The sequence below is a fragment of the Sesamum indicum genome, linkage group LG2 (genome assembly GCF_026168435.1).
Source record: "Sesamum indicum cultivar Baizhima isolate 11 linkage group LG2, ASM2616843v1, whole genome shotgun sequence".
Taxonomy (NCBI): domain Eukaryota; kingdom Viridiplantae; phylum Streptophyta; class Magnoliopsida; order Lamiales; family Pedaliaceae; genus Sesamum; species Sesamum indicum.
The window spans coordinates 968,356-995,647 of record NC_142658.1 but is presented as its reverse complement, the minus strand read 5'-3'; the positions used below and the strand labels follow the sequence as shown (position 1 = coordinate 995,647).

Here is a 27,292-nt window from a genome sequence, read left to right as displayed (position 1 = left end):
CTACCAAATAGCTCTTCACAAATCAGTTATACAATCATTTGCATAGGTGGCTGCTTCTTGAATACCATGAGCGAATACCAAAATGATGCAGTATCAGGCATGCCAGAAAACGAGTGGCATCTGCAAATGAGAAATCAGTAGCCTTTTTCACTTGATTAGAATGAAAAGGGAAATAAATTATCATGAAATGATGTTCTAAGGTACATGCTGTTAAAGAAAATTTTATTTGATGTCAATGAACTAGCCCATGCGTACAAAATAACAATGGCCCAGAAAGAATGACAACAGAACCAGAATCACCCTACTCCAGATCATTTGAGCCAGTATATCTCCCATTCTTTGGAGGGTAACAAGCCCCAGAAAGCAGAAAAGAGAATGAATTTTCTGAGTCTTCAAATGGAGGTCGAGGAAATTCGTGGAATCCACTCATGCTACTTGTGTCAAAACCCAAAGGTGAGAAATAACTTGTAGGATCCTCCCCAGCCCCTTCCACATCCATGACATTTTGACATGCACTTCGACTTGGAGCATCCAACTTATAGTTGAATTCCAGTTGTTCAACTTTATTTGTTGCTTCACTGCACTGTCCTCGATCAGATGGACCAGCAGATCCTTTAGATTCTTCGATAGGAATAGCAGGGGTGTGGCCTTGGAAAAGGGCAATATGACCAAAAAGTTTATCTTTCCTGGAGAAGGTTGTACCGCAGGAGCAAAGCCATTTATCTCGGCCGCAATGCTTTTCATGTGTTTTCAGATCTGCAATGACTGAAAATTTCTTCGTATTGCAGCGGCTGCAAGTGTAAGTCTTGTCACAATGGGTTCTCTTATAATGATTTTTCACACATAAGATTGTTTTTAGAGGTTGAAACTTCTTATGATCCTTGTTGCGCTTGCAGCCAACATAAGGGCAGGAATACCTCTTGATAAGAATTAGCTCAGAGCTGGATTCCTTATTGGGCTTTGCAAGAGCAGCCGGCGTTTTGTACTCATCACCATGACCTCTCATGTGCATCCGCAAATTGGCATCTCTCTTGAATCCTTTTCCACATATCGTGCAAAAATGGGTGTGAGGTGCAAGGATCTCTTCCTTCTCAAGTTGCAGAATTTCATATGAACCAGGAGGCAAGTTCTCTCCTTCATCAGCATCATCATCACTTTTCATTTCATGGTCTTCAATGGGGCAGTTCTGTTCAGCCCCAAAATAACCTGTTAAATCAGAGTTATCTTCCACCTTGTTCACATTGTTATTGTGCGGAGGAACATTATCTAAAACTCCCGCTGACTGATTCGTTACTCCAGCAAATTGCCCCAGCTGGCTAATTGAACTTCCAGAGCAAAGGGTTTGCGTTACAGATGGTAGAAGACTCCCTGCAGTAGATATTAGTTGAACTATAATTGAAGTGAGATCAGCAGTAATAAGCTGCTGCTGCTGAACCAAAACTTGATCTGCTCGACCTGTAACTTGACCTCTACGCTCAACAATTAAATGCACCAGATCCTGAAGCTGATGAATCTTCGTCTCCAGGAACGAGAGATTGTTCAGCATTGCTCTTGGATCCCAATCTTGCGTATTACTTGATTCATGAGCATCACATGTCGGCTTATCTTGAGGATCACTCATTTGCTTCTGGGTATTCACGTTACAAGAAAGGGTATTTTGAGCTCCAAATGGTTGATTGAAATCAGGAAAATGTTGCTGAACCAGAAATGATGAATTTGCCCACTTCTGCTGTTGTGAATTAAAATCGGTGAAAATTCTAATGTTTGGAGGCGTGTTGAGTGATTCACAGCCCGATGAAGACTTTGTCCATGTATCTGCACATAGCCTCTCTTCAGGGTCCATAATTTAGTTAGTTTTTCTCAAGTACCAAATGGGTGATATTAAAACTGCAATACATGGGGCGGGAAAGGTGCAAAAGTTTTAGCTGGTTATTAGCTAACAACATATATGTTGAAAAAATTTACACAATGTAGAATTCGTAGATGTTAAAGAAAGTACATGACAAATTATTGAAGATGAATAAATGAACAAAAATCATGAATTAATTTTACCTGATTATAACATTAATAACCATCATAGTTTACCAATTATGTGTTGATAAAAACTACTATCAGCCCAAAACGACAAGCAAACCTCAATTATCTATCCTTTTCACTCCAACTTGGAACTGGATCTCAGTGCAGTGAAGGAAGAGTAATGCTGAAGAAACCAATTGTTGTTTATCTTGGAAAAATTTCCAAAGGGAATAAGTTCAAACACATTTTAAAAAGAATATTAAAACTTCAGTATGGATGAACTTCATAGGCTTACAGTGAATCGTAGTTCAGTCAGAAGATCCTCAAAATATAAGGAACGAATATCAAGCTTTCAAACTAATATACATAATTAGTGCAAACTTGGGTGTCTCCTTTCCAGGTCAAGCTACACAGGATACAATTCCATCCTCAACCTCTAATAATAAAACAATTTAACAAATAGCGATCTAGGCATCTTTTAGTCCGAACAGGATCTAAGAACTTAAAAATATTTCAAAACAATGGAACGAAGATACAACACAAGGCACGTATATACCAAACCACCATAAAAGATAAATAAAACTCAGCAGTCAAATAGTACATAAAAGATTCCATCGTGTTGTCTTCTAAACGAAAGCAGTATAAAGTTAAAATTTTCAAGTACAACATGGAGAAACATATATAGCCATATAAATTGAAAGAAAATGCCAAAAGAAATAAGTTTAAAACAAATAATCAAGAGATATTTAAATGCTTATGCTCTTTTTTCCTGCTCTTTACTTGCAGTGATGTTTAGCTATATCATGAAAGAGGAAACAAATTAGGTCAGCCAACATCAAAAAGTCACTAATCCTCGATTTTTCCTCCCAAGATGTTCAGGCAAAACATAGCAACTCCCACACCAAAAACAAAAGAAAGATAGGAGAAGAGAAGAAAAGAATGAACAGCCAGCCACACCAGTTGGTAATAACTATGAACAGTAATTCTAGCTGAGCTGAATGGCATCTTTCCGATTATTCCTATATTAGCAACTAAAACCCAACAACTTAGTGTAGGTTTCTCCTTTTCAGGCTGCACAAAGCCACGAACCCTGCCCCCCAACCTGTGGTTATGAAAAGACTCAAGAATCATTTTTGCTCAATCCTAACTACTTCTGCCCACAAAGGAATGCATGGGCAATAAAATGACCAATCATCAGTTGCTCCTTCCCAAGCAACTAGTAACCCCCCACCCCCCAAAAAAACAAGAAAATGAAAAATACAACTAGAGACAAAGACATCTTTTTTATGATTGAACTCACATGACCTAAGATCCTAAATCATCTCACATTCCCAGAAATATACAAAATATTGCTTATTCCATCTTTCTTCAACTCCTTCATACTAATGGTCAGGTACAAGCCCAAAATTACATTCAAGATTATTGTTACACTTAGTTTCTCAACCAAAGATCACCAGAACAAATAAGCAAAACATTAGCACTAAAACGATTAAACCGTCGGAGAATAGATATCAAGAATTTGCAGAGCAAACAAAGAAAGAACAGCAGAAAACCATTGATCCAATAGATATCAAACGAAATAGATAGAAACTCACCAGACTAAAGAGAGCCCGGGTGCTATTTCCCTGTTGTGAGTCGATGATTTAAAAGTAGAAAGGGGTTCTAAGAAGGAAGTCAATCCATATATATCCCCATCTCTGCTTCAGTAATGTCCATATTTTTATTTTATTATATCTTTTGCCCTGTAATTGTTTTTCCTATTTATCTGGGTCAATAATTTTTGGTGTGGTTCCAAGAAGTCTAGTCCTGTCTCTCCTGTCTCTCACGGGACCACTTACTCTCAAATCCCTTTCAATTAAAAAGAAATTGATACTTTGGGGCCACTAATAAGTATAATGCTAAATCATGAAGTTCTCTATTTCTTTTTTTAATTCTTCTTCTTGTTTAATTTATCCATGTTTAGGCCGCGTTTGGGGTATTCTTAAGAGTTCCGCAAGAACTAAACTTGATTCTTCATTTCACGAAGAATTGAACCAAATGATCTGACTTGGTGTCCTGACTACAGAAAATTCAGCCCATTCAAATTCCTCTTACTCTTGTCTTTCTCGACTCCCATCCAATGAAAGAACTGCATGATACCATCATCACATGTTCTGTTTACGAATAAGTTTCTAACCTGCGGACAAACTTCATCACGCCCCAAACAAAGCCTTAAAGCTCATCTGTCGTCTTCTGCAAAAGAAAAATATTAAATTAAAAGAAAGTTGAATGATTACACGCTTGATCTGGGAGTGAGTGAGTAGATGCCCACCAACCTGGATGCTTCCCACATCCCACAGATTTGCTAAATCACGCAAAGCAACTCATGGCAGACACACTTAATCTCACATAATTCTTTGGGTTAGTAAATTAAACAGACAGTTGGAGTACATATGGAGCAATAAAAAATGCAGTAAAATAATGTTTTGGGGGGATGCGCCTCTCGGGGGAAGGGGTCGAGTGTCGATACTCGAGGTCGCCGGAGCCTTCCCCGAAAGAAACGCCACTTGCAAGTTGAAAAAGGAGTCCCTTCTGCCGCGGCAAGTCAACTTATAACTGCACAAAATAATTAGGGATAATCACATTTTCCCCCCAATACTTATACTCTATTTACACAAATCATTCATATTTTTTTTCAAAATTAACATACATCCACTAAAAACGTCCATTTCATTTATACAAACCACCTTAATTTTTTCGAAAGATCACACATGCACCCCAATAACATCAAAATCATATACAAATTACCCTTTTCTTTTTGGACTACCATGGGTAGTTTCTATAATTACGAGAAAGATAAAGATATATTTTGTAAATAGATCATATATAAGAGAGTATAAATGTAATTATCCCAGATAATTATTTGTATTTTAGGGTGTCAATGCAATTTATTTCAAGAGTTGTTCGTATAAACTTTTACCTCTGAATCCTAACAGATATCAATATAAATTATAATTACAACATTATGAGGTGTTATTATAATTATATAAAAAAAATATAAAATATTTACATAATTAAATTTAATATTAGAGAATGTCAGGCATAATTTACCCTAATTATTTTAAATTGTCAATGAATTTTTTTTATACCTATATTAAATATTTTCATACTACAATAATGTCATACCATATATATAATAACAATATTCATTTTATAGTAACACAAAACGATATACGACGATCGTTATTATTAGTATTAAATAGTTGAAATAACAATTTTGATTTTACCAATGATAGTTTAGTATAGTGATTAAAGTCGAGGTCTTATAAATAAATTGATGTTATGGGTTAAAGTCCTACTGAAAACAATTACAACAATCATATCATGATCAATAATACCAGATAAATGAAATTTAAACAATACCTACCATATAGTAGAACAACATCCCACGCATATAGTGGAGTTCGAACTGACGGCCTCTATGGTCATGAGACATTAATTTCATCAATTAAATTAGGCCCCATTGCCTCGCTTGATGCAAGTAATCAACATGAGTTCAATGGAGAATAAATATAATAATATCGTCAACTAAAAGATGACATGGACCATTTGATACATATATTTAAAAATATAATTGGTATTTTAAAATTTTATATTGTGGTGTTATAGATCGTGATTTGTGAGTGAGAAGTGACTGTTATTTTTTATACTAATATAGATTACGCAGACACAAGAAAACATCCACGAGGAAAAAAATTTAAAAAGAAATAGGTGCCAAATTTGACCATTGACTTTAATTCTTGAAATTCTAATTGGAATCTAATTTTGTTGAATTTAGAGCAATCATATAACAAAATTGTAATTGTATTTCAATTTCGTGTCAAACTGCAACTTCAATCAAAATAATATACAACCTAAATTCTCACACCCGCATTTAATTCTCGTGAGTCGTGACGAAAAACAAAAGTACGAGTTTGAAAAAAAAAATGTTTTTCAATTTTTTTACTACAAAAAATATTTTCGTAGTGATTGAGATGCTAGTTTTTGCTTCGAAAAAATTAAGAAAAATATTTTAACGCCTGCTAGCTGTTTTGATTTTTTTGTAAATAAATTTTATTTTATTTTTTGCTATTTTATCGTTATTATAATGATCTTGCTTCAACTTTATTTTTTTAATTTACTTTTAAAATAGTATATTCGAGTTTTAAATAATTTAACAATAATCAAATTTATAATTTATCTAATATATTTATATATATATTAGTTAATATGTTATATTAATTGAAATAAAATTTATTTTTTTAATTAAAAATAATTATTATTGACAAACAGCAAGTACAAATATAAGCAAAATTAGTTTTTTTTTTTTAAACACATGAAATTAAACATTCTTTAATTAATTAAGTCTATTTTAAAAGTACCTAACAAAACAATCTAATTTAGCTTTTATCTGTTTTTATTTTCTTTTACAAATTTTAATTCTAACTACAATTTTAAAATTTTTTTTTTCAAAAATCAGTCCGTTAATCCTATTTCGATAGCAACCATAAATGATGTAATAGTGATGTTGCAGTAGGATGAGGAGAAATTATTGAGTCGGTGGATAGGATTTCATAAGAATATATTCTTTCTTTTTGTTTTGTTTTTTTTTCTATATTTATTGGCTACCAAAAGGGAATAAAATCAAAATGAAAACAGCAGACAATCTTTAATATGTTGTCATTTTGAATCTTCCCCAATGACTTGCTATATTCCTCCACATGCATTTCTAAACCAACCCCATCAAAATGGGTAAATTACATCGGACACTTCTGAGGTTAGTCTTGGTATAATGTAAGTGAAGAAGTGTTTCGATAAAATTTCACGACTGAATGAAGGGCGTACTTGTAAATTTTGTAACGTGCAGAAGATGTTTGTATAATTAAACATAATTTTACGATCAAATGTTGGATGACACATAAATGGGTGAAAAATTTAGCAAGACTTTGTGCAAGAGATGATGTGATCTTCATCACCCTCTAGAAAAATGTTCAGTTTGTGAATGAGAAGTAATATCTGTGGATGAGTTGCATAGACAAATTCCCGGTATATGAAAACTGGAAGATATCTCTGACTAGAGCAGCTATGAATACAAGCTAAGCTTTAAGATAAATCCAAGATTAATGCCTAAGAGGTTTGCGTAAAAGAACGTACGAACGATGAGGTCATTTCTTCTTCGATTTGATGGGAACTCCTTTGTACATGTCGACTTTTTCCTTGAGGGCATCTCTTCTGGGACGTGCGACTTTGTTGTTAGGGTCGAAGAGCAGAACTTCTTCGAATGCCCTTAGAGCGGATTTGAGGTCGTCGGATTTCTCGTAGGCATCGCCAAGGTTGTTCCAGGCGGTGACATAACCGGGTTGAAGTTTGACAGCGTTCTCAAACTGGGAGATGCCCTTCTCGAGTTTCCCATCACGAATGTAAGTGACACCAAGCGCATTATAAACCTGGTGAATTTGATAAACGAGTATATAAGTAAAATTGAGAGTATGATATCGGAATGAATGATGATGAGGAGATTGAAGTGCGTCGTACTTGAGCGAGATCTTGGTCGTCCCCGTCCCATTTATCGATTGCTTGAAGAAGATACTTGGTGGCAGCTGGATAGAACTTTCTTCTCAACATCACAGCTCCAAGTTCAAATAACTCAGTTGCACTAGCATCACCACTTCTAACTTGCTCCTGCATATATTTATGTAAGCGACCATGAGATAGGGAGAGAGGGAGACGTAATCATTATAATGGGATGAATGGAAGCACAAAACCTCATTCAAGCGCACAAATGCCACTGTTTGGCCTAACATGTCACTGAATGAATTTGATTAATGCGACTCCTAATTCATATGTAAAGTATGCAGATCATGTAAAGGAGTAGAGACTTTAGTTGGGTACCAACGTATAAACCGAACACCACATCTTAGTGGGAACAAAACTATACAGAAGCACTTACTTGCAATTCTTTTGCAGAAAGATCGAGTTCTCTGCGCACTAGGACTTGACGAATCACGAAGAAGGTCCCAACCCCGAGCAAAGCTAGGAGTAAAAGCAAGTAGGACAGTTGGATACCCAGTTCAAACAGCTCCCCAACCTCATATACCACATTTGCTCCTACACCTTCACTTGCTTGTGCCACTTGAACAGGTGCCAACAATAAAAGCGACGAACATAAAACAGTGGAAACAAACAGGAAAGGTCCTTCTACTCGTTGTATCTCCTCACCAACTGATGAGAACTCTGAAATAGGAGAGCAGAACTAGTCAAAGATGCCAGTAATCCATCCTGAATGTAGGAGAAAATGCATATGACTGACTCAAACGGCAAGTTTGTACTCAAGAAGGTTAGTCTTCAGACATGTTACCACCCACAAAGATGGGGTTCACATAATTAACAACGTAAAAAATGAAGCGAAGAAAGAAAAGAAGTTTACATAGATTTTAGGATACAGAAGACAAAATGGAATTATATTAGAACAAGAGTATATAGAAGTCATTGATACATGGAACCGTCATTACCTTCAACGTTTGTCAAGATCAAGGATGAATACCTCCCGCCTTCCTTTCCTAGTACCTACGTTCATCATCATCCAAAGATCAAGTCACTCACTGAGCAAGAGCAAAATGACACAGGTCTATGCAGGCTTATCACGAGAAATTTGGTTCATCATTTATTAGTTCGGTTAGGAGAAGAAATCATCCTTGATGCAGAGAAAATTGTAGGATAATTTTGGACGAATGGCTAACAGAATTTCAATCAACTCATATAGTGGAATGAGCTCAGGAAATATTGCCTTAGGCTTTCTCCAGAACCCCAAGTTGCATCTATGTTTTACATTCTCTGTTTCATCGGAAGCACATCACATGTACCAATAATCCGAGCAAAATCATTCAAAAACTTAGTTCAACTCCCAAGAACATGAACTGAACCAGCAAATCAGTTCTTAACCATTTTTCTTCTTGATTATGACTCTGTCTCACCACATGTATATGGCTTGTTTGAAGCAAACACAAAAGCCTTGCTGGGAAATCACTATTTCACAAGGCAGAAGGAAGTAATGAAAGATCAACCAAAAATCACACATGCAAAGACCAAAACCAAGTGAAATACATCTGGAAAACTCCACAAGAAATGAAAGAACTAGTGTAACATTACCCAACCCCACAATTCCCCAAACACACACATACACACGGCATAGAGTGATACCTGAAGAGAAAGCTTCGGGACCCTGAATTTCCTTTTTGTGGGCTTTCTTGAAAGGTAACGAAGAGACGTCCCATTACCGCGGAATATGGAGAAAGCACAGGATATGGGCCACTGATTCTTGCTTCTTGGCTTTAAATTTGGGACAAGAATTGTGGTGCTGTCACAGTGTTGCGAAGGAGGTGAAAAGGTGCAATGGATTAGCATTCTCTTCTACGACCACTGTCTAGCTGCACTAATTCTCAGCTTCCTTGTTGGTAATATGTGCAAAAATTGAAGCTTGGAAGCATCAAGAATCAATGACTTGCGCTGTTCCCTGGGCCTGGATCATTCTTCGGTTTACTGCTCTGAGGATAAAGTTCACAGGTTTATCTCTACCAAATTATCAGACCCCAAACTCCACCCGGACCCGATATCCTGTTGAACCGGCACCCATTTGTGAATTTCCTTTTTCATTTGCTGTTATTGTTCTCTTTTTCAACAATAACAATAATTGTTATTATTATTATTATGTTACCAGTATATATATTTGTGGTTGATATTTTAAACATCATATATGCCTTGTGGTTGGCCTTTCCCTTGCGTTTGTGGCCAGTCTTGAGTGGTGATAGAAATGTTATGCAAGTTTGCAAATATTAGTTTATGGGCCCCAAATACTTCATGGATATTTGGTGGATGGATGATCCATTGGTTAGAAATCTTCTTGCAACATTAAAGATTTTCAACTGTTTTTTAAAACTGACACCGAGTTGCAGTACAAGATAAGTTTCAAGTATATGTTTCAGTATACAAACTGTCTGAATTCTGGAAACAGCTCTGTGTTAATGTCTACAATTGTACGACTTAGCTGCACCACTTATGCAGTTAAATTGCATACACTTTCGTTAGCCAAAGCCTCAATCAACAACTTCTCATATATACATACGATCATGACATGCTCTGCAGCAAGGAAGACTTCGAGGGGACCTGATAAAGGTATTCCAACATCTATTGGAGCGCCATACAATGCAGTCGTTGGTTGTCACCTGTACCTGATGGACAAAAACGAATATACATTTTTCAGGCTCTACACACATTGATTGAGTTATTTTTACTAGCTCACATATGGAGAATCTTTATATTACTGGTTTGATCACCCTGCCATGATTCTTTATTTTCACCATTTTCTGGAGCAGGGACTGTTGCTTTGCCGTACATGGAACTAATCTTGCAATGACCAAATAGAAGCTCCACTATGTCACTGCTTTCAAGCCTATAAAGCAATATATTCACCAAGTTGTAAGAGTTTCAGGATCATGTGCTTTTAGAATTCTAAATTGGGTTTTCAAAACCGATATGAAACTATTCTTTCATCAGGGCAATGGAATCTACGAGGACTGACAACGTCCCTCTTCGTAAAAGATCATAATATTATCTCTTAAACCTCAAACCAAGTAATTCAATGATTTAACCACCTCCAACAGAAGCCAGAAATTTCATATAACACTGATTGATCCCCTACGAAAAGAATGGGATGGACGGTCCTCCAAATCATCAAAGGATAGCTTACCATTTGAATGGGATCTATTTTGCCACCTGCCATCCTGGGTTTTACTAAGAAAGTCCAAAAAGCTGGATAAGATTACTGAATCATTACTTTGATCTCTCCTCGACAGCCAATGCTCCTCAATGTGGACAGCTACATCCCTGCAAAGTAATGGGAAAAGAGATGATATGGGGAAGAAAACGAAAAAAGGGTCAGAGGATAACATTTTTTGAAGCATTATTTTTACAGCAAGGTGACTACCTCTTTAAAGAAAGAACTTCATAATTCCTCCGCAGAAAATCAGCATATTTTGTTAGGGCTTCTTGTGCATATTGTCTGCCCACTGATCTCACACTGGCAGCACTAAGTAAATTTTCGAGAGACCCATGCTTTTTCAAGAGCTTTAAAGCAGTCTTTCGACCAAAACCAGGAACAAGATGCTGGATGCCAGGGACACCATCAATCTCATCACCCAACATGCATCCTGCCGAACATAGGTCCGGTCAAACCAAAATTAGAAAAAAAATAAAAAATCTTTTCTTCCAAACAGAAATGCTGCTGATTCTGCTCCTTCTAAATCTCATATTCATTAATACCCAACTTCACTGAAAAATGTAGCCAGTATAAAATATAATACCATTGGAAGAAAGAGATTATAGCAAATGTTAGGGAGAAATAGCATACAGCTTTAGATGTAAATTGGCATTTCTTGCAGCAAGTTTAAAGAAGAAAAAAACACAACTTGATATGGCGCTCAGATTCTTGACCCTCACACTTTGCGGCATATCATGCATGCACTTAATGAATAGTTGTAACAATGTGTATTACCACATCAAACAGCAAAAAAATGAAACGCTTACTTAAGCTCAGATCAGACTGTGGGTCGCAATTGTACTGAGCTACATAGTGCTTTATAGTGTAAAAGGACCATCTATCCAATTCCGGCATAGGTATAACAATCTGAACATCTTCTGATATCAGTTGCTTGAAATCTTTGTCAGGGGAAGCAATTACAGCTCGATATCCCTTCAGTAGAACTTGCTCTACAAGTGTGGCAACAACATCATCCGCTTCATGCCCTTCGATCTTCACGACCTGTGAATTAATGTTGTAACATCGAATACTTAATCAGAGCCTAAGATCTTCATTCCTACTTGATTCTAGTATCCTGCAACATAAATTGTTACTTAAGCTTGTTTACACATTTTTGTCCAAGGTGTTGAATTTGACACCAGATAACCTCAGTTACATGTTGAGCATTTGTTTTATGCTTAACAGTTTTAATAACTTCTATGAATATATTGATGAGTCGTTGTCCTTTCTTCCATCTAAATGAGTCTTGTATGTATTAGGGTGCAGAAAGAAATTTAAAAGGCTTAAAGACAAGTATAAATTTTGAGGAGATGACACGCATTTTCTCCTGCCCTGCCATCAGATCATAAAACTTAAAACTTTAGTTAACGTCATCTAGTTACAAGTAAATATTGTGGCAAGACAACTGCAACTCCCACCTCAACATTTTTTCGCTGAATCATAATTTTTAATAAATCAACAATAAATTTGATGAACATGAAGTTTGACTCACTGGCACATTGCATTTCTGAAGAACTTCAACAAGTTTTTTTGATCTTCCAAAAGAACTCTTTGGGAACCTTTCAACAGTAGGGAACTGCAATATTTTCCGTCTATTCGCTTTATATGATGGTAGTAGTTGCCTGCGGTACTCATTGCCTCCTTCCCCATCTAGAACCTACACAATCATTCTTTGGTCATTCATAACTCATCAAAGCTAACACCAAATGGAGGTCTACCGAACTCCAAATCGTAAAACCTGAATTGCTTTCTGCAAACAAAGCTAAATTAACAGAGTATCCTTGTCAACTACATTCAACTAGAAAGTCCTCTATTGCCACCACCATTTAAGACATAGCCAAAGCCAATCAGCAAAAGCAATAGCCCCATTTATCTGTATGGTCATGATTTATGCAAATTGGAAGTACTCAAAGAAACACACTTAACAAATACATAGCAGCAATTGTATATGTATCCATATTAGATCATCAAAATACAACCTTTTTCACCATTGGCAGGAGTATATTATTCACACACACACACAGACGGGGCTTACAGCTATGACGGGGTCATTGAGGCTGACTTGGGAAAAGAAAAGGGAAATCCAATGAGCAAAAGCATGCAAACTCGGACTGCTTCCTTTATAGCACAATGGATTCACATCCAAGAAAAACACCCTCCCCTTTCTTGACATCTTGTTATAGCAATTACTACTACTATTTCCACTCAAAACTTCATTCTTTGATGGTAAACCCAAGAGGGTGTCATCATCAACAGCTGGTTGATTACAAGGTGTTGCTGAAGAGAGGGGTTTGATGAGTTTCCAAGATTTCGCCTTTCCGGTTCTTGAATTTGGCAGTGAAATGAAAAAGGGCAGATGGTGAGTTGTGGAAGGATTGAGATAATGACAACTAAAATTAAAATGAGATTTTTCACTAGTTTGCAGATTGGAAGCCATGGAAACGGAGATGGCTGCTTCCAGCAATTCCGCCATGCTCAAAACTCCTGCATTTTTCTTTATCCCTTTGGGTTTATGAAATTATCATCTTTATGGATGAATGCAACGTTAAAAGTGCTTTTTATCTGTCAAACGTTTTTTACAGAGTGAGTCGCGTTTGGTTTAGCAAAATATTTTAGATAATTGCAATAAGACCCTCAGACTTATCAATGGTTCCTTTTTACGTCCCTTAGATAATGAAACACCCCCCCACCCCCCCAATAATATACAAAGCTTACCATAAAATAGGTTTTGGAATTCAAAGGATTACTTCATTCAAAATTTTCATTTTCTTTTTATTCAAAAATTTAAAAAAAAATTCTCAAAATATAATGAAATATTTGGAATTTGTTTATTTAATATTTTAATTTAGTTTTTTATTTTAAAAAATTCAACATTTTGCTTACATAAGTGATGGAGAAAACCCCAATTTTTATACGGAATACCTAAAGTACCCTTAATGAAAAGTATTTCCGTCATTTGGCAATTCTACATCCCCACGCCAACGAAGGCCAGTTGGATAATACGTAATCCAAACCCGTTCCAAGAATGACGACCTCGGCACATGGAGGACCATCCGATCAAGGATGTCTGTTATTCCGATGGCGACACGTGGCTCAAACAACAATATCCACATGAGCCATATAAATACCCAAAGATGCTACATTTTGAGGTAACTATGTCAATCTTGTTTTCAACCTATATTCATCTGATCGCACATTTTCGCCTCGAACACTACTAACTTGAGTGTTGGATGATCGTTGTCGGGAACGCACCCGACGAGTTTCACGTTCTTGTCTTGTTCTTAGAAACTTATTACTCGATTTTGATAGAATTAGTCGGATCAAATTAGTCACGGGCCACCTGTAATATATCTTATTAATTATTTTTTTTAAATTATGTATCAATTATTTTTTATGTGAATTGAACTATTACATTTAACAAAATAATTGATCACATATTCTGACCAATACCAATTCGAACTAGAATATAAAAAAAAATAAAATTGAAATAGTAGATACATACACTTGACTTCTGGCCAGTGTTCTTGACAATACCGGTAAAGTTGGTTTGATTCTTGAAAGCTCCGCCCTTTCCTTCGATGCATTCGATGATTTTTCCCCTCTTTACAACAATAAGCCAACTCCATTTCATCATTCCCTTCTCCCTTCTCTCTTCATTTCTCTCCACTTTTCACGCCTAAACAATGTCTCACTCTCACCTCCTCCAAACTTCCTTCATTCCCGCCGCCCCTCCGTCCCTCCGCCGCCTCTCCGGATGGCCTGCTCCCCTCCCCCGGACAACCCACCTAATTCAGTCCAAGATCCGTGAAATCTTTATGCCGGCCCTCAGCTCCACCATGACGGAGGGAAAAATCGTCAGCTGGGTCAAATCGGAGGGTGATAAGCTGTCCAAGGGCGAGTCAGTTGTGGTGGTTGAGTCTGATAAGGCGGATATGGATGTGGAATCTTTTTATGATGGGTATTTGGCTGCCATTATTGTGGATGAAGGTCTTTCTGCTGCTGTTGGATCCACCATTGCTTTACTCGCCGAGACCGAGGAAGAAATCGCGCTTGCCCAATCGAAGAAAGGGTCTTCGTCTGCCCCCACATCAGCGCCGGCTACCGATAAGAATGATGCTCCAAAAGTGTTGGACGAAAAGCCGAGCCCTGTTGCCGCTGCTACAACAGCTCCAAAAGCTAGTCTTGGCAGTGCTGCAGTCGGTGCATTCGGGTCGGCTGTGCATCCGGCGTCTGAAGGGGGAATGAGGGTAGTGGCTTCTCCTTATGCCAAGAAACTGGCGAAGGATTTCGGGGTCGATTTGAAGGGGGTAGTTGGGAGTGGACCGAATGGTAGGGTGGTGGCTAAGGACGTGGAGGCTGCTTTGGCTGCTTCAAAAGTGAGCGGTGCTGGTGCTGCAGCAGTCGCCAGTCAGGCGGCTAAACCGAGTGGTGTAGAGTTGGGTTCGGTGGTGCCATTCACCACAATGCAGAGTGCTGTGAGCAGAAACATGGTGGAGAGCTTGGCGGTGCCGCCTTTCAGAGTGGGCTATACTATTACCACAGATGCACTTGATGCTTTGTACAAGAAGGTAATGTGGTTTCATTACGTTTTTTTTTATATTCTTGTTTTCTTGGTATAGTGCTTGAAAATTGTGGTTTTGTAGAGCTCTGTTCGATACTTGTCCAAATATGATTATTTGAGTTTGGGAACCAATACGAACTCAAGAGCAATAGATTAAGTGGAACAGGCCAGGAGAGGATTTTGTAGTCTCAAATCTTTGATGGATGTACTTTGCATTTCATAAAAGATTCGTATATAGAGGGCTTTATCAATTGCTCAATGCATGATTTATTGATCGTGATTGCGACCATTTTATAGTAGCTAAATTTTCAAAAGGACTTTTATTGTATAGACATCTTCTATTGAAGAAACACATGAAATCAGCGGAGCCGCATAGCTAAGGGGAAATCAATGAGTTTGCATCTATGAACTGCTTCTTTTCTGGTTTTCTTGTTAAGATGTTTCAGCAAGTTTTAATCTTTACAAATACTTCTCAGATCAAGTCTAAGGGAGTGACAATGACAGCATTGCTTGCCAAGGCTACTGCTCTTGCTTTGGTGAACCATCCTGTTGTAAATTCTAGTTGCAGAGATGGCAAGAGCTTTACATATAACAGTCATATCAACATTGCAGTAGCAGTAGCCATAGATGGTGGTTTGATTACACCAGTACTTCAAGATGCTGACAAGGTGACCATACAATTTTGGTCAATATGTATGAGACTATGATTTTTATTGCCCTCCTCCGTTGACCTCTGACATTGTTTTTCTCCCCATTACTTTTTTCCTAGATTGACATATACTCATTATCAAGAAAGTGGAAGGAGTTGGTTGACAAGGCACGAGCTAAGCAGCTCCAACCTAATGAATACACTACAGGTAACTTTTGTTAATTAATTGCTCGTACCTGTTTAGTTTACCTGAGTTGCTTTTGTTCCACTGGTGCAACCACCTATTTATTTTGAAAAAACAAACCTGAAGACAAAACACAATTCCTGCACATCCCTTTTGTTACATTAAAGCTTTTGCTTACCATAACTTGTGTAATTGCTTTACAGGCACCTTTACTCTATCTAACCTTGGAATGTTTGGTGTGGATCGCTTTGATGCCATCTTGCCACCAGGAACTGTAAGTAGTTATTAGTTTTAAAGGGATTACACAGCCGATGCTTTGCCTGAGATTGAGGATTTCTTGCAAGTCGACATTTATAATAATGTCTTGGACCATACATGTCATTTCCTCAGGGTGCTATTATGGCTGTTGGAGCTTCTCAACCCACTGTTGTTGGTACTAAGGATGGTCGTATTGGCATGAAAACTCAGATGCAGGTGGGATCATATTCACCATAACTGGTTATACTTTACAAGACACATTCTCTTTAATGCAAACTTGTCATCACTCCTTTAACATTTGTGCTTTCTTGCAATATTTTCAGGTAAATGTTACTGCAGATCATCGCGTGATATATGGTGCTGATCTGGCTGCTTTCTTGCAAACCTTAGCTAAGATAATTGAGGATCCCAAAGATCTTACTCTTTAGATTCATCTCATCCTGGAAGATTGAAGCTTTTGTAGCATATTAGTTTGTCGGTGAGCTCCAAGGAATGACCACCTTCACAGAAGAATCAAGATGCTAATGTCCTCGGACAGTGAGCAATTATCAGGAATCAAATGAAAGATTTTTAACAGGTAATCTGCGGCAGCAAGTTCAAATCGTCACATAGATAAATCCCTGGGTGTCTCTGATTAGAAGTCTATCTATTGCTTTTACGGGAACATTGATCTTTTGGTCTGAGTTCAGAAGTGTTTTGTATTATTCTTACGGGATACACTGATCGCGTTGATTTTGAGATGGTTATCAAGTTCTAAGTTCAGTTGTGGATCTCAGATGTTTATGACACTTGAAGTTCAGTTCTCTGTTTTCATCTTCATTTTATGATTTTATCCATTGGAGGCCATTTAAGATGTCAGTGCTGCTGCTCCTTTTCTCTCCATAATATGTAAGATGCAGCTTCACTGCCTATGAAGTTCTCTTTCAGCCTTCCCAATTACTTCTTTCTTAAATCCGCATAGATACAAACAAAACTATACAAATGATTCACAAATAATCTCTCTTTAGCTTTACAGTAAATTATGATGAGCTTTCTAAAGTTCGTCGTAATTACAAATACCTTTTCATTATTTAAAAAATTACGAGTACTTTTTGAAATTAATTATTATCTAACACATATTTCCTTATAACAGTCCATTGCAGAATAGTTATTAAACGGTCGTTAATTCTCATAAAATATTTATAATTTTTCAAATAATTAGAAAATATTTTTAATTATGTGAACTTTCAGTGAGTCCATTATAATTTATCATCTACCCTTAATTTGAAAATAGTTAGAAGTTGGGTAAGTAATTAGATAATAATTGTCTCCTCCTACAATGTGGTCAATAATTAATTAACTAATAATTCCTCAACATAACATAATTTGATTGAAAAGACATAAAATATAATTAATTAAGTCAAATTGCAATAATATCTCTAAACATTTTAGGAATGGACATAATTCCTCATAAATTTTAATAAATAGCTTTCCCTCTATTTCTATCAGTGAGTCTCCGCAAATAGCCAGAAGTTGAAACCATGGTTGAACATACCAGTACATTATGGTAATAATAATGCTTGTATTTCAATAATTGAGTAACATATTTGAAAATTCATCATCCTAGTATATCTACAAATAAGTAGTTTGTCCAGACTGTACATCAGAGTTCTTGCAATCTTATTGAGAAAATTAGAAGAAATTACTATATTTTCCTACAACATACTCCAATATGAAAATGTTTCCTGCCAATGTATGTCTGTCCTTAAAAATCATGCCAGAGATGTAATTATCCCATGTAAGAGAACACTATCAGATTTTACATATAAACAAAGTCAGGTTGAAGGAGAGACAGCGATTTTCACTCATGGCATCTCTGTCTTACCATGAAACACTCACCATTCTCATTGCTTCTGTTATGGCTGTCTCTGTTGCTGCAGCATATCAAGAATGCAGCAACCAGAAATCAGTTAAAGACTATTGCAACGTAACGTCGTTTCCCGACTTATGTTACAACAGTCTTGTTCCTAAGATTGGTTCAGGCATCACTGAACCTCAAGAAATCTACAATCAATCAGCTGAACTGGCCCTGGCTGAAGTTTCAAAAGCATCACTCGAGTTTGCTGTCAATGGAAAACTCCAACAACTCATCATTGGAAAAACGTCAGACAACAGATCAGCCCTCTCAGCAATAGAAAGTTGTAGGGTGCTTTTTTCGCTTGCGTTGGACACCATCAACACTTCCTTGTCATCGTCTGATGTCACAACGCCAGAGAATCGTGACAGCATAAGAATCTGGCTGGGTGCTGCAGATGCTGATCTGGAGACGTGCCAAGACGGGTTTGACAATTTTTCCTATGATATAAGAGATCTTGTTGCTGAAAATCTGAAGAACTCAACTGAGTATATAATCATCAGCCTAGATATCATATCTGAAATCGACAGATGTGCAAGCTCAACCATGGAAGGAAACAAAAACTGTTATAAAGGTGATCACAACCCTTATTGCTTGTCGATCAAAGGAAGAAAACTTCTTCAAGCTGCTAGTCCTAATATAGCAAACTCCGATGTTGTAATGGCAAGAGTTGGCTCTGGAAACTAGAGTGCAGGGTAGTATAAACAGGGCTAATCCAGGCAACAGCCTCTTGTTTGCTTCCTTCCTCATTTAGAATAAGCCTTTGTGGAGTTGAGTAGTAAATTTATCTGTTGTTAGCAAATTCTGTCAAGGGAACGGAGGCTTCTTTTTTGCTAAATCTTTCTCGTCATCTCTTAGGAAATAATCGACAATTTACCTATGACAAAGTGTGGATGCCACAAAATCTAGTACTCAGCTTCTTAGGACACTATGAGCGATGCTCTTTTATTTATGATATAATGGTTTTTTCCAATGTTTTCTCATCATACTATACCTTGCAAATCATACAAAGTTTTCAATTTCATGGGAGGCAACAAGAAGTGCTAATGGTGAACTAAGCAGATTAACAGTGTGATGTAAAAATTTTCATATCCTCCTGAAATGCCAAAAGGAACTTGCTTTAGGACAAGGTGGCAAGCCCTTGTCAAGACATGGCATATGCACTGATATAAGACTTTAAAGTGTTCCATCAATTATTACTACACCGTCTCTTAAGTTAGACTTAGGTGGTCCAATTAATGTCCCCCTATCTTGACATAAACAAGTTAATAGTGCTACAAGTTGTAGCCGTTGAACTAAACTCTTAACACATAATTAACAACCATACCTTCCACCCCAACCACCACCATACCCCTTCCCACCTCTTTATTACAAAGGCCACGAAAACAAACTTATGGCCACTGCAGAAGAAGACTTCAGCTTCCCTGCCACCACCACCGATTCACCACCGCGATTCATTGAGTCACCACCTCTTTGGCGGCACTCCCCATCCCCAACCTCCCACCACCAGAAACCAGAAAAGTCTAGAGATAAACGAGTAGAAGATGAAGAGAAATTCAGTTTCCAGCCGTCTCTTCTTCATGAAGATGAAGAAGAGAAAATGGACATGTTGTGGGAGGATTTGAATGATGAATCCTCAAGAAGCTGTGGGAAAATGGAACAGAATTCTGATATTCCTTCTCCGGGAAGGGAAGTGCAAGTCAGCTGTGTTAAAGCCTTGAAGTTATCAAAAGCAAATGGAGGCAGGCTTTCTGGGAAGAAACTAGACATTTTAGTACTCATCAATGTCTTGAAGAAGGTCTTTCTCATGCATAGTTCTCATCGTACTATCAAGAAGCAAGCATGGTAACCTCATAGACAGTACTGTAATTTCCAAGAATTTGAGTTTTGGCTTGAAATTCATTTTCTTTTCTTGAGTTTCTCTCTTGTTTGGCTTGGTATTGGAAGAGGAAAATAAGAAGAGAATGATGATGAAGAAATACTTTTTCCTTTTTTTTTTTTTTTCTTGTTTTATTACTTGTATTTCTAACTCTGTACATATGTTGCCTTTGGATGGTGTGATTGTGTTTTAGAAAAGGCAGGGCATACAATTGTACATGGGAACAAGATAGGTAATACATTTTGAATATACTAGTGATGTTGGTTGAATTGTTCATTTTCATGGGTTTGTTCTATTTGTCTTTGATGATTAAACACAGAGATGTTAACCCTTTACCAGTAACTGTCACCAATCAATTATAAACACCTTGTTCAAGCTGTAATGCACTTCTAAGGGAGTTGTTCATCCTTGCAAATCATTATTTATTGAACGTCATTAATTATGGTGGGTGGTTTATCAAAAGATAAACTTCCAATTTTATCAAACAGGAAAAAGAAAGTAGTTTTGTCTTTGATCGATTAATCAAGGCAATTCATCGCATTCATATTTGCACCCACAATATACACCAAAAGTAAATGCACTACTGAATAAAAATCACAGGGGGCGTAAATTATATATGTAATCGAGGAAAATGGTAGAAAGGGGGTTAAATTAACCCATCAAAATTTGTCACCTAAAAGATAACAAGAATACATACTCTAGCAATCGCTCACCAGTTGATATCACAATTAATATTTGGTACAACGATATTGGGTGCTTCATTATACATTCAATGTTCGTAAGAAACTCAATGAATTGAATTGAGGGTCCAGAACCCTGTCTGTGTTTTTGTTCTATCTTTCAAGCGGCACCAGCAAGATTGACCTTCCCTGCTCGTATTGTGTCAACCGAAGCAATGGACTCTCACTGCTCCTCACAGCAGTTGCAAATTTACACCGTATGCTACCAGAGTCACCACAACTCTTCACAATGTATATTACGCTGGAAGGACAAATTACTCAGTAGACACACCAGGTTTTCAGGTGAAGGCACTGTAGACAACTACTCTGTCTCGTGTTGGGGAACATTCCTCCTCCCCTCAGACCTGTGGTGGTACAATTTAGCAATTTTTCGCCTCTCACAGTCCTGACATATAGATACCAAAATGTGAACCAGAAATATGAGAAAGGTATAACACATTTTAAAGGATATTCTTGTTCAGGATTGAAGTACAATATGCACCTTGAACATATTGAGATGAAAGGGTTTCTCGGGATTTGTCCTTCTCAATTTGTGATATGTGTAGGCAAAACTTAGCTGGTCACGAGGAGTAAATCGGTCAACCTCGTTAAACCAAAGGCAAGAAAACAAGTTTGACATTGGAGTATGAGCCCTGACAATGAAAGACCCTTCAGGTACATCTGCCAAGATATCATCGAGTCATAAACAGCAGAAAAAGATTATGCTGAAACCAAAAAAATTAATGCTGCGGAAAAGATCATACTGCTGGGCAGAAGCTTGCTAGGATCTGATGCATTAAATCTTCTCATCCCATCTGCTTGATAAAATGCAAACTGATCATCTATAACGCTATGATTGTACTTGTTGAGCTTCTTATTCTGGGCAACCTCTTCCCACAAACAATGGCGATCATAATGATTTGAAATTGCATATTCATAACCTTTTCTCCATAGAAAATATTCCAAGATAAGCAACGGATCAAGTTGGAGACGAAGTTTGCTATCCAACCAAATTGTGTACCTGAAATAACATCCAGACGAATTGTTTACAAGAAGGTCCTGAGAATGAGGTTGTAAAGCTGATTCTACTACAACAGCCAATTCAGAATAAGATAACCAATTCATGAGTGCGATGAAGATCTTGAGCAGAACTTAAACTATTACATGTTGGTTCTTGAGTAGATGTTAACACAAAAAGATTTCAGAGTCGGACCAATTCCATGTCCTCCAGAAATTAAGATCCACAAGAAAATTTTCATCATCTCTTAACGTCCACAGGATAATGTTTTAGCATTTCATTGAAAGAAGTTAATACTCTCTCCTCCAATCCCACAAGCAAAAGGAACCTATTGCACACAACTCATTAATTTAATTCATCTCTGATTAAGTAACAGGCTTCAGAATCTTCACCATTTTGCATGTAGGGCGAGATTATCCTCCTAACAATTTCAATTCTCATCCCAGGCCCAACACAACACGATTATAAGGATTTAGTAAAAATTAAAAAATAACGACTGGAGAATAGGAGATTAGCAACAAAAGACACATGATAGTGGGGGTAAAATAAGCACAACCATGTAATCTATGGGCAAAATGTCTTGGCTAGTTTATACCTGGCTGAAGGAAAGAGTCGGTGTGGCAAAAATTTGGGTATCTTCCCTACTCTCCGCATATCAGTGTAAGGGAGGTTCTTCACCACCACAATCTTCCACAATCCAATATAGCCCATCATATCAGGCATTTGGCCTTCTGATGAAAGAGTTCGTAAAGTTACTTCATCCACGAACATGACAAAGCATACATTTTTCCTCGAGAATCGAGAGACCTAAGTTTTAAGAAGAAGTGAGATCAAAGTAATTATAGCAGTTCTATTTAACAATATTGTATCTCTTGAAACATCAGTAATAAGTTACTTAAAAGTTACTTCATCTGTCCTCTTTTCTAGTTGCCAAATAATACAACCACTGCAGTTATGGTCCTCATCTGCACATATCATGTAATGCTCAAGACCAAGGATATTTGAATCTTTTTGCTTCTATTAGTTAATCTCAGTACACTTCTCTTACTTTGTTCGGAGAAATTTATCCATTTCACAAGTGTGCTTTCATGAGGTGAAAATGTACAAAAGTAAATGCCGTTAACCTTAATTGAAGACAAGAATCAGATACCTAAAAATAGTTTAGACATTTAGGCAGATAATGCTGGGAGCCAATGAGTTAAATAAATTAAGCAGACGATAGATAAGCATATCATATCAAAGATGCTTGTATTCTTGATTTAGCTTCAAAGCTAAAAAGGAAAAATTCATTCATGTTGTTAGCTGATGAAGGAAACAAATCAAAAACAATTTTCTAATGTTGCCGGTGTCACTACTGATCCCAACCCACTTTTCAGTGTCCGTTTTCCATTAAGAATTGCTAATACTAGTGCATATCAAAATAGTTACTGTTGCCTTTCCTGTGATAAATTGAAGTTCCCCGCTCATATATTATTATATGTGCACCAGGAAATGAGGTTACCTACAGTAGTAAAAGGAAAAAAGGGGTACAAAGAATCGTACCGCTTTGCTAATTGGTGATCTTAAGCGATCAGAGTTACCAAAGATGCACGAGATAACAGCAATGTGGCAACTACTAATGTATTTCGCATCATCTTCAGCTAGGTCAAATCCTGTACTAGGTGACCCTTTAGGACCTTTCACAAAGCCACAGTTAATTTTCTGGTCACGTGCAATGAAAGACTCTTCCCTTTCTCTGAGACTCTGATGACCAGCAAATCTAGGTTCCCATTTCTCATCTCCCATGGGCTTCTCTTCTGTCTCGGTATATTGCAAGGAAAATCTCACAAATTTTCGACTTTCTAAAGGCTCTATGAGTAGTGCAGTGGAATTCAAAATTTTCATCTCACAAGAACCTGAAATTATTTGTCAGTATCTAACACAAATCAACACAGACATGGTCAAAAGGAAAAAAGAGAACTAACTGTATTCTTTAAATATATTAAAAAGAAATCCATCAGTTTAGAAATTTTGTTTTGTTTCTGGAGAAGGAGAGGTTGCCATTATGCAATGCAGCCATCACTGTTACACTGAGTAGAGTGAACTGATCAACTATCTGAGAAAGTGAAAGGTTTTTTAAGTGGCTGTTGCTAAACTGGATGCAAAGTACCGTATGTTAGCATCACATAATTACAAATATATTATTATGATTCATATCAAGACTTGAGCAAAGGAACCTACTCAAGCTGAGGTAACAAAACAAGATGCTACTCATAAAATGAATAAATGCCAAACAATATCACCAAGAACTTTACTGGCCTTTTTGAAAATAACTTGTATTGATATAAGTGTAGGAAAGTTAAACATTCATCCACAAGTTTGCTAGCAGAGTAGCTTCTTGTCCAACTAACTGCCATGAATTGAGCAACATAACAGTCAAGAATAAGTATTCAACTTATTAGACGAAACAGATAATTACCAGAAAATTTTCGACGTCTAGATTTCTTTTTTGAAATTGTGTGCTTTTCAGGAATTAGCCTACGGACAGGCTGATCTTCGATGGAACTGGCATGTGCAGAATTTTCATTTATCTTATTATGCTGGGAGTCTACAAGAGATTCTGTGCTGTAAAAACCAGTGGAAGCTTTATCAGCCTTGTCATCAAAGTTTTGCTTCTTGTTTCTAGCACGATGCACATGAGAAGCCTCCTCAGTGTCAAAAATATGGGGCTTAGAGGCACTAGAGTGGTGCTCGTCATCATGTCCAACATCATCATCTTCTTCCATTTGATCATCCTGTAAGTCGATACCATCATCATATTCATCGGAATCATCTAGTGCTCTATCTTCCCTTCCATCAGTATTCTCGGAGTGCTGGTTTCTAATATCGTGTAAATCTGTGGACTCTCTAATGCTCTTTAAAGAGGCCTCATATTCAGCTTCATACATTTTTAATTCATTGCGTCCAGCCTCATTGTATAAGCCATTTCCTTGGCGAGCTAAGACTTTATGAGACTGGTCATCATGAGATTTTTTCTCACTTTTTTCCACTGGAGTCTGAACCTTACCCACAGAACCATCCTCAACACGATCCACTTCCTCCTCGGTATAATCTTCATCTCTTCTTCTATCATCCTTGTCCCAGTACCGTGAATCCCGGCCATGTGCAGTTGATCCATGGCCAAATTTGAGCTCCTTGGGTCGTTGTATTCGTGTCACATCCATGAGAAAGTCCGAATCATTGCCCGTGTCATCATCCTGGACTTGGTGTGTATTTATTTCCCCTCCTAGCACAGAAAGAATGGGTAAATTGCCAAAATCAACCACTTACAACTAAGGAATCCAACAAAAGCTCTAGTACTAGAGCTAGCAGCAGATTAACACTGGAATTAAAAGTATCTCCATCCAAAGTTTAATAAACCACAAATTCCAGCATTGAGAATGCATGGATGCAGCCAGTTGCAGCTGGAAGAAACTATGAATCCTGAATCAATATATGCACATTATAAAATCTGGTCAATAAATCTGTCAGCATTATAGGTCTCAGTTGAATATCTACAGGCTTAGGTTGTTCCCCCTGCATCGTATTTCCTGAAAAATATCTGACTCGGAAGGGAAGAGCTTGAAAGAAAACATAGCTTATATTTTTCATTTCAATGAATAAGATAGCTCCTTTGATAAATGGCGCATATCAGTTGATACACAGTGTCACATTTGTCAACTCCATGAAGGCCTTGCATATCCTCTTAACGTTCTTTTGAGATTTAACGCATTTAAATATAATTACACCAACTCTAAGGATCAAGTCCTACGACAGAAACCAAATCACCTCAGCCATGACATCAAGAAATTTAAAAATTCACTCAAATTCCCCAATCCTCCAAATACTTTTAGGTTCCTTAATCTCAAATGAGAAAACTTTATTCCGATCACAAAATTACCCTTTAAAATTTGCAAAAGAAATAATCTCAATTAAAATGTTCGATCACTAGCAGCAGTCAACCACTCTAATTTAATGACTATATCTATAGTCCACTTCCCAATCCATTAACTTAAAGCAATAAATCAATTATCAAATTTTCGACTAAACACGCTCACATTCAACTCAAAAAAGCACGAGCTTAGCACAAAACCGCCAAAGTCCACAGTAAATAGAGAAATCCATGGTTTTATTACCTTTACCTTGCAACGAGAAATAGAAAAAAGCGGAGATCGACAGAATGAGAGAGAGTGTCAAAACGCAGAATCCGAAGGAGATCTTATAAGCCGGCGGCGCCTTGGGCCGCCGGTGGAAGAAGTGCCTCGAACCTCCACGGACGCCGACTGAGACGTGATCCGTAGCGACGACGTATCGCGGTCCACTGACGCCGCCGGATTGCCTGTACTGAGCCATTCGCGCATTATGAGATGAAGACACACAATGCGCGTATGTATCTCCGGCTGCGGCAGGAGCTTGTACCGGAGTTCGGAATGGGTAAGACGACAATTTAACGGGATTCGTACGGACAGCCGGCGATGTTCGAGGAAGAGCACCGGAGAGTTCTTTCCTTGATGAGGGAGCAATGACCAGAAAGAAGCAGGAAAAGACTCGGACTCAGACTTCTACTTCCCTTTTTTATTAATTCAATATTTTTCTTTAATGGGATATTACCAAAATGCCCTAATTTTGACGTTTTTGTGCTGTCCATATATTACTACATGGAATTATTAATATATTTAATTTTAATAAACTTTTAGTATATTATATGATGTAACTGATCGTTTCTATACATATAAAATATAATTAGAAAAAAGGCATGTTAAATTAGTGATGTGGTCGAGGTTTTTTGGCTAAAGAATAAAATTGAAATTTTTACTACGACGTAATGAAATGCAATTTCATAAAGGGGTGCTGCTTTCAAGAACAATGGGTCCCACTCAATGAATAGTAACTTGCATAAAAAATTAATATTTTGGTATTTATAATAATGTTAGAAATTATATGATGTGGTGGGTTGTATATGTTTAGTGTATGCCTCATACATAACAAATTACTTATTTACCCTTACAATTTAATATTTTTTATTAATGTACATCAATTAAATCACTAAAATGGTAATTTTGACTAATTCAGTAGGTTTGTATAAGCTGACTGATTTGGAATCATGTGAGATGAAATTAATATGGAATATCTTTAGCAAATTTTGATTCTCAACTAGGTATAAAATACTTTATAAATGATCTCACACATGAAGTATTGATGTGCCCTCTAAACTTACTAATATTCATCTATTCCTTTATGATCAATAACTCGTTTTAGATTC

The 27,292-nt window shown here is 37.1% G+C and overlaps 7 protein-coding genes across 15 annotated transcripts; 3 read left to right on the top strand and 4 right to left on the bottom strand.

Annotated features, from left to right (window-relative positions):
• Window positions 1–155: 155 nt before the first annotated feature.
• On the bottom strand, window positions 156–4,565 carry STOP1 (C2H2 and C2HC zinc fingers superfamily protein). Of its 4 annotated transcripts, XM_088877574.1 has the most exons (3): window positions 4,332–4,565; window positions 4,193–4,248; window positions 156–1,815 (listed from the first exon to the last, which is right to left on the bottom strand). In XM_088877574.1, exon 3 carries the CDS (start codon window positions 1,619–1,621, stop codon window positions 302–304), a length of 1,320 nt encoding a protein of 439 aa, XP_088733700.1. In that variant the 5' UTR covers window positions 1,622–1,815; window positions 4,193–4,248; window positions 4,332–4,565; the 3' UTR covers window positions 156–301. The 4 variants fall into 4 exon arrangements, with proteins under 4 accessions (XP_088733700.1, XP_011097108.2, XP_088733698.1 ...); XM_011098806.3 differs by lacking the exons at window positions 4,193–4,248; window positions 4,332–4,565 and adding an exon at window positions 3,612–4,161 and having other exon boundaries at window positions 156–1,887; XM_088877572.1 differs by lacking the exons at window positions 4,193–4,248; window positions 4,332–4,565 and adding an exon at window positions 3,612–4,160 and having other exon boundaries at window positions 156–1,830.
• A 2,414-nt stretch (window positions 4,566–6,979) lies between these two features.
• LOC105176091 (Tetratricopeptide repeat (TPR)-like superfamily protein) lies at window positions 6,980–9,686 on the bottom strand. Its single transcript, XM_011098795.3, has 5 exons — window positions 9,235–9,686; window positions 8,547–8,601; window positions 7,985–8,268; window positions 7,570–7,716; window positions 6,980–7,481 (listed from the first exon to the last, which is right to left on the bottom strand). Exons 1-5 carry the CDS (start codon window positions 9,436–9,438, stop codon window positions 7,200–7,202), a joined length of 972 nt encoding a protein of 323 aa, XP_011097097.1. The 5' UTR covers window positions 9,439–9,686; the 3' UTR covers window positions 6,980–7,199.
• A 294-nt stretch (window positions 9,687–9,980) lies between these two features.
• Window positions 9,981–13,386, bottom strand: LOC105176075 (5'-3' exonuclease family protein). 5 transcript variants are annotated; one of them, XM_088877937.1, is made up of 7 exons: window positions 12,885–13,385; window positions 12,342–12,506; window positions 11,617–11,851; window positions 11,018–11,240; window positions 10,781–10,917; window positions 10,334–10,483; window positions 9,981–10,262 (listed from the first exon to the last, which is right to left on the bottom strand). In XM_088877937.1, exons 1-6 carry the CDS (start codon window positions 13,320–13,322, stop codon window positions 10,464–10,466), a joined length of 1,218 nt encoding a protein of 405 aa, XP_088734063.1. In that variant the 5' UTR covers window positions 13,323–13,385; the 3' UTR covers window positions 9,981–10,262; window positions 10,334–10,463. The 5 variants fall into 5 exon arrangements, with proteins under 5 accessions (XP_088734063.1, XP_011097080.1, XP_011097085.1 ...); XM_011098778.3 differs by having other exon boundaries at window positions 10,356–10,483; XM_011098783.3 differs by having other exon boundaries at window positions 10,368–10,483.
• A 987-nt stretch (window positions 13,387–14,373) lies between these two features.
• Window positions 14,374–17,271, top strand: EMB3003 (2-oxoacid dehydrogenases acyltransferase family protein). The gene is made up of 6 exons (XM_011098755.3): window positions 14,374–15,417; window positions 15,887–16,078; window positions 16,180–16,267; window positions 16,447–16,517; window positions 16,634–16,717; window positions 16,825–17,271. Exons 1-6 carry the CDS (start codon window positions 14,533–14,535, stop codon window positions 16,927–16,929), a joined length of 1,425 nt encoding a protein of 474 aa, XP_011097057.1. The 5' UTR covers window positions 14,374–14,532; the 3' UTR covers window positions 16,930–17,271.
• Window positions 17,272–18,347: 1,076 nt separating this feature from the next.
• On the top strand, window positions 18,348–19,082 carry LOC105177650 (putative pectinesterase/pectinesterase inhibitor 24). Its single transcript, XM_011100876.1, has one exon. The coding sequence runs from the start codon at window positions 18,348–18,350 to the stop codon at window positions 19,080–19,082; it is 735 nt and encodes a 244-aa protein (XP_011099178.1).
• A 607-nt stretch (window positions 19,083–19,689) lies between these two features.
• Window positions 19,690–20,556, top strand: LOC105177640 (uncharacterized). The gene has a single exon (XM_011100866.2). It carries the CDS (start codon window positions 19,789–19,791, stop codon window positions 20,242–20,244), a length of 456 nt encoding a protein of 151 aa, XP_011099168.1. The 5' UTR covers window positions 19,690–19,788; the 3' UTR covers window positions 20,245–20,556.
• Window positions 20,557–20,906: 350 nt separating this feature from the next.
• LOC105176055 (uncharacterized) lies at window positions 20,907–26,587 on the bottom strand. Of its 2 annotated transcripts, none has more exons than XM_011098734.3 (7): window positions 26,166–26,587; window positions 24,470–25,276; window positions 23,554–23,906; window positions 22,607–22,818; window positions 21,758–22,014; window positions 21,496–21,674; window positions 20,907–21,399 (listed from the first exon to the last, which is right to left on the bottom strand). In XM_011098734.3, the coding sequence occupies exons 1-7, from the start codon at window positions 26,380–26,382 to the stop codon at window positions 21,316–21,318; spliced, it is 2,109 nt and encodes a 702-aa protein (XP_011097036.1). In that variant the 5' UTR covers window positions 26,383–26,587; the 3' UTR covers window positions 20,907–21,315. The 2 variants fall into 2 exon arrangements, with proteins under 2 accessions (XP_011097036.1, XP_011097045.1); XM_011098743.3 differs by having other exon boundaries at window positions 26,172–26,587.
• Window positions 26,588–27,292: the final 705 nt, after the last annotated feature.

Coding starts and splice junctions, on each gene's coding strand:
- STOP1 (XM_011098806.3), bottom strand. CDS start 1,843: ATGGACCCTGAAGAGAGGCTATGTGCAGATACATGGACAAAGTCTTCA.
- LOC105176091 (XM_011098795.3), bottom strand. CDS start 9,438: ATGCTAATCCATTGCACCTTTTCACCTCCTTCGCAACACTGTGACAGC. Junction 8,602..9,234: donor TCCCGAAGCTTTCTCTTCAG/GTATCACTCTAT, acceptor TGATGAACGTAG/GTACTAGGAAAGGAAGGCGG. Junction 8,269..8,546: donor GATCTTGACAAACGTTGAAG/GTAATGACGGTT, acceptor CTCCTATTTCAG/AGTTCTCATCAGTTGGTGAG.
- LOC105176075 (XM_088877936.1), bottom strand. CDS start 13,322: ATGGCGGAATTGCTGGAAGCAGCCATCTCCGTTTCCATGGCTTCCAAT. Junction 11,852..12,341: donor TTCAGAAATGCAATGTGCCA/GTGAGTCAAACT, acceptor ATTAATTCACAG/GTCGTGAAGATCGAAGGGCA. Junction 10,918..11,017: donor GAAGTTCTTTCTTTAAAGAG/GTAGTCACCTTG, acceptor ATTACTTTGCAG/GGATGTAGCTGTCCACATTG.
- EMB3003 (XM_011098755.3), top strand. CDS start 14,533: ATGTCTCACTCTCACCTCCTCCAAACTTCCTTCATTCCCGCCGCCCCT. Junction 16,079..16,179: donor TACTTCAAGATGCTGACAAG/GTGACCATACAA, acceptor CTTTTTTCCTAG/ATTGACATATACTCATTATC. Junction 16,268..16,446: donor ACCTAATGAATACACTACAG/GTAACTTTTGTT, acceptor ATTGCTTTACAG/GCACCTTTACTCTATCTAAC.
- LOC105177650 (XM_011100876.1), top strand. CDS start 18,348: ATGGCATCTCTGTCTTACCATGAAACACTCACCATTCTCATTGCTTCT.
- LOC105177640 (XM_011100866.2), top strand. CDS start 19,789: ATGGCCACTGCAGAAGAAGACTTCAGCTTCCCTGCCACCACCACCGAT.
- LOC105176055 (XM_011098734.3), bottom strand. CDS start 26,382: ATGGCTCAGTACAGGCAATCCGGCGGCGTCAGTGGACCGCGATACGTC. Junction 23,907..24,469: donor TAGACGTCGAAAATTTTCTG/GTAATTATCTGT, acceptor AAATAATTTCAG/GTTCTTGTGAGATGAAAATT. Junction 22,015..22,606: donor CGACTCTTTCCTTCAGCCAG/GTATAAACTAGC, acceptor ATGTTATTTCAG/GTACACAATTTGGTTGGATA.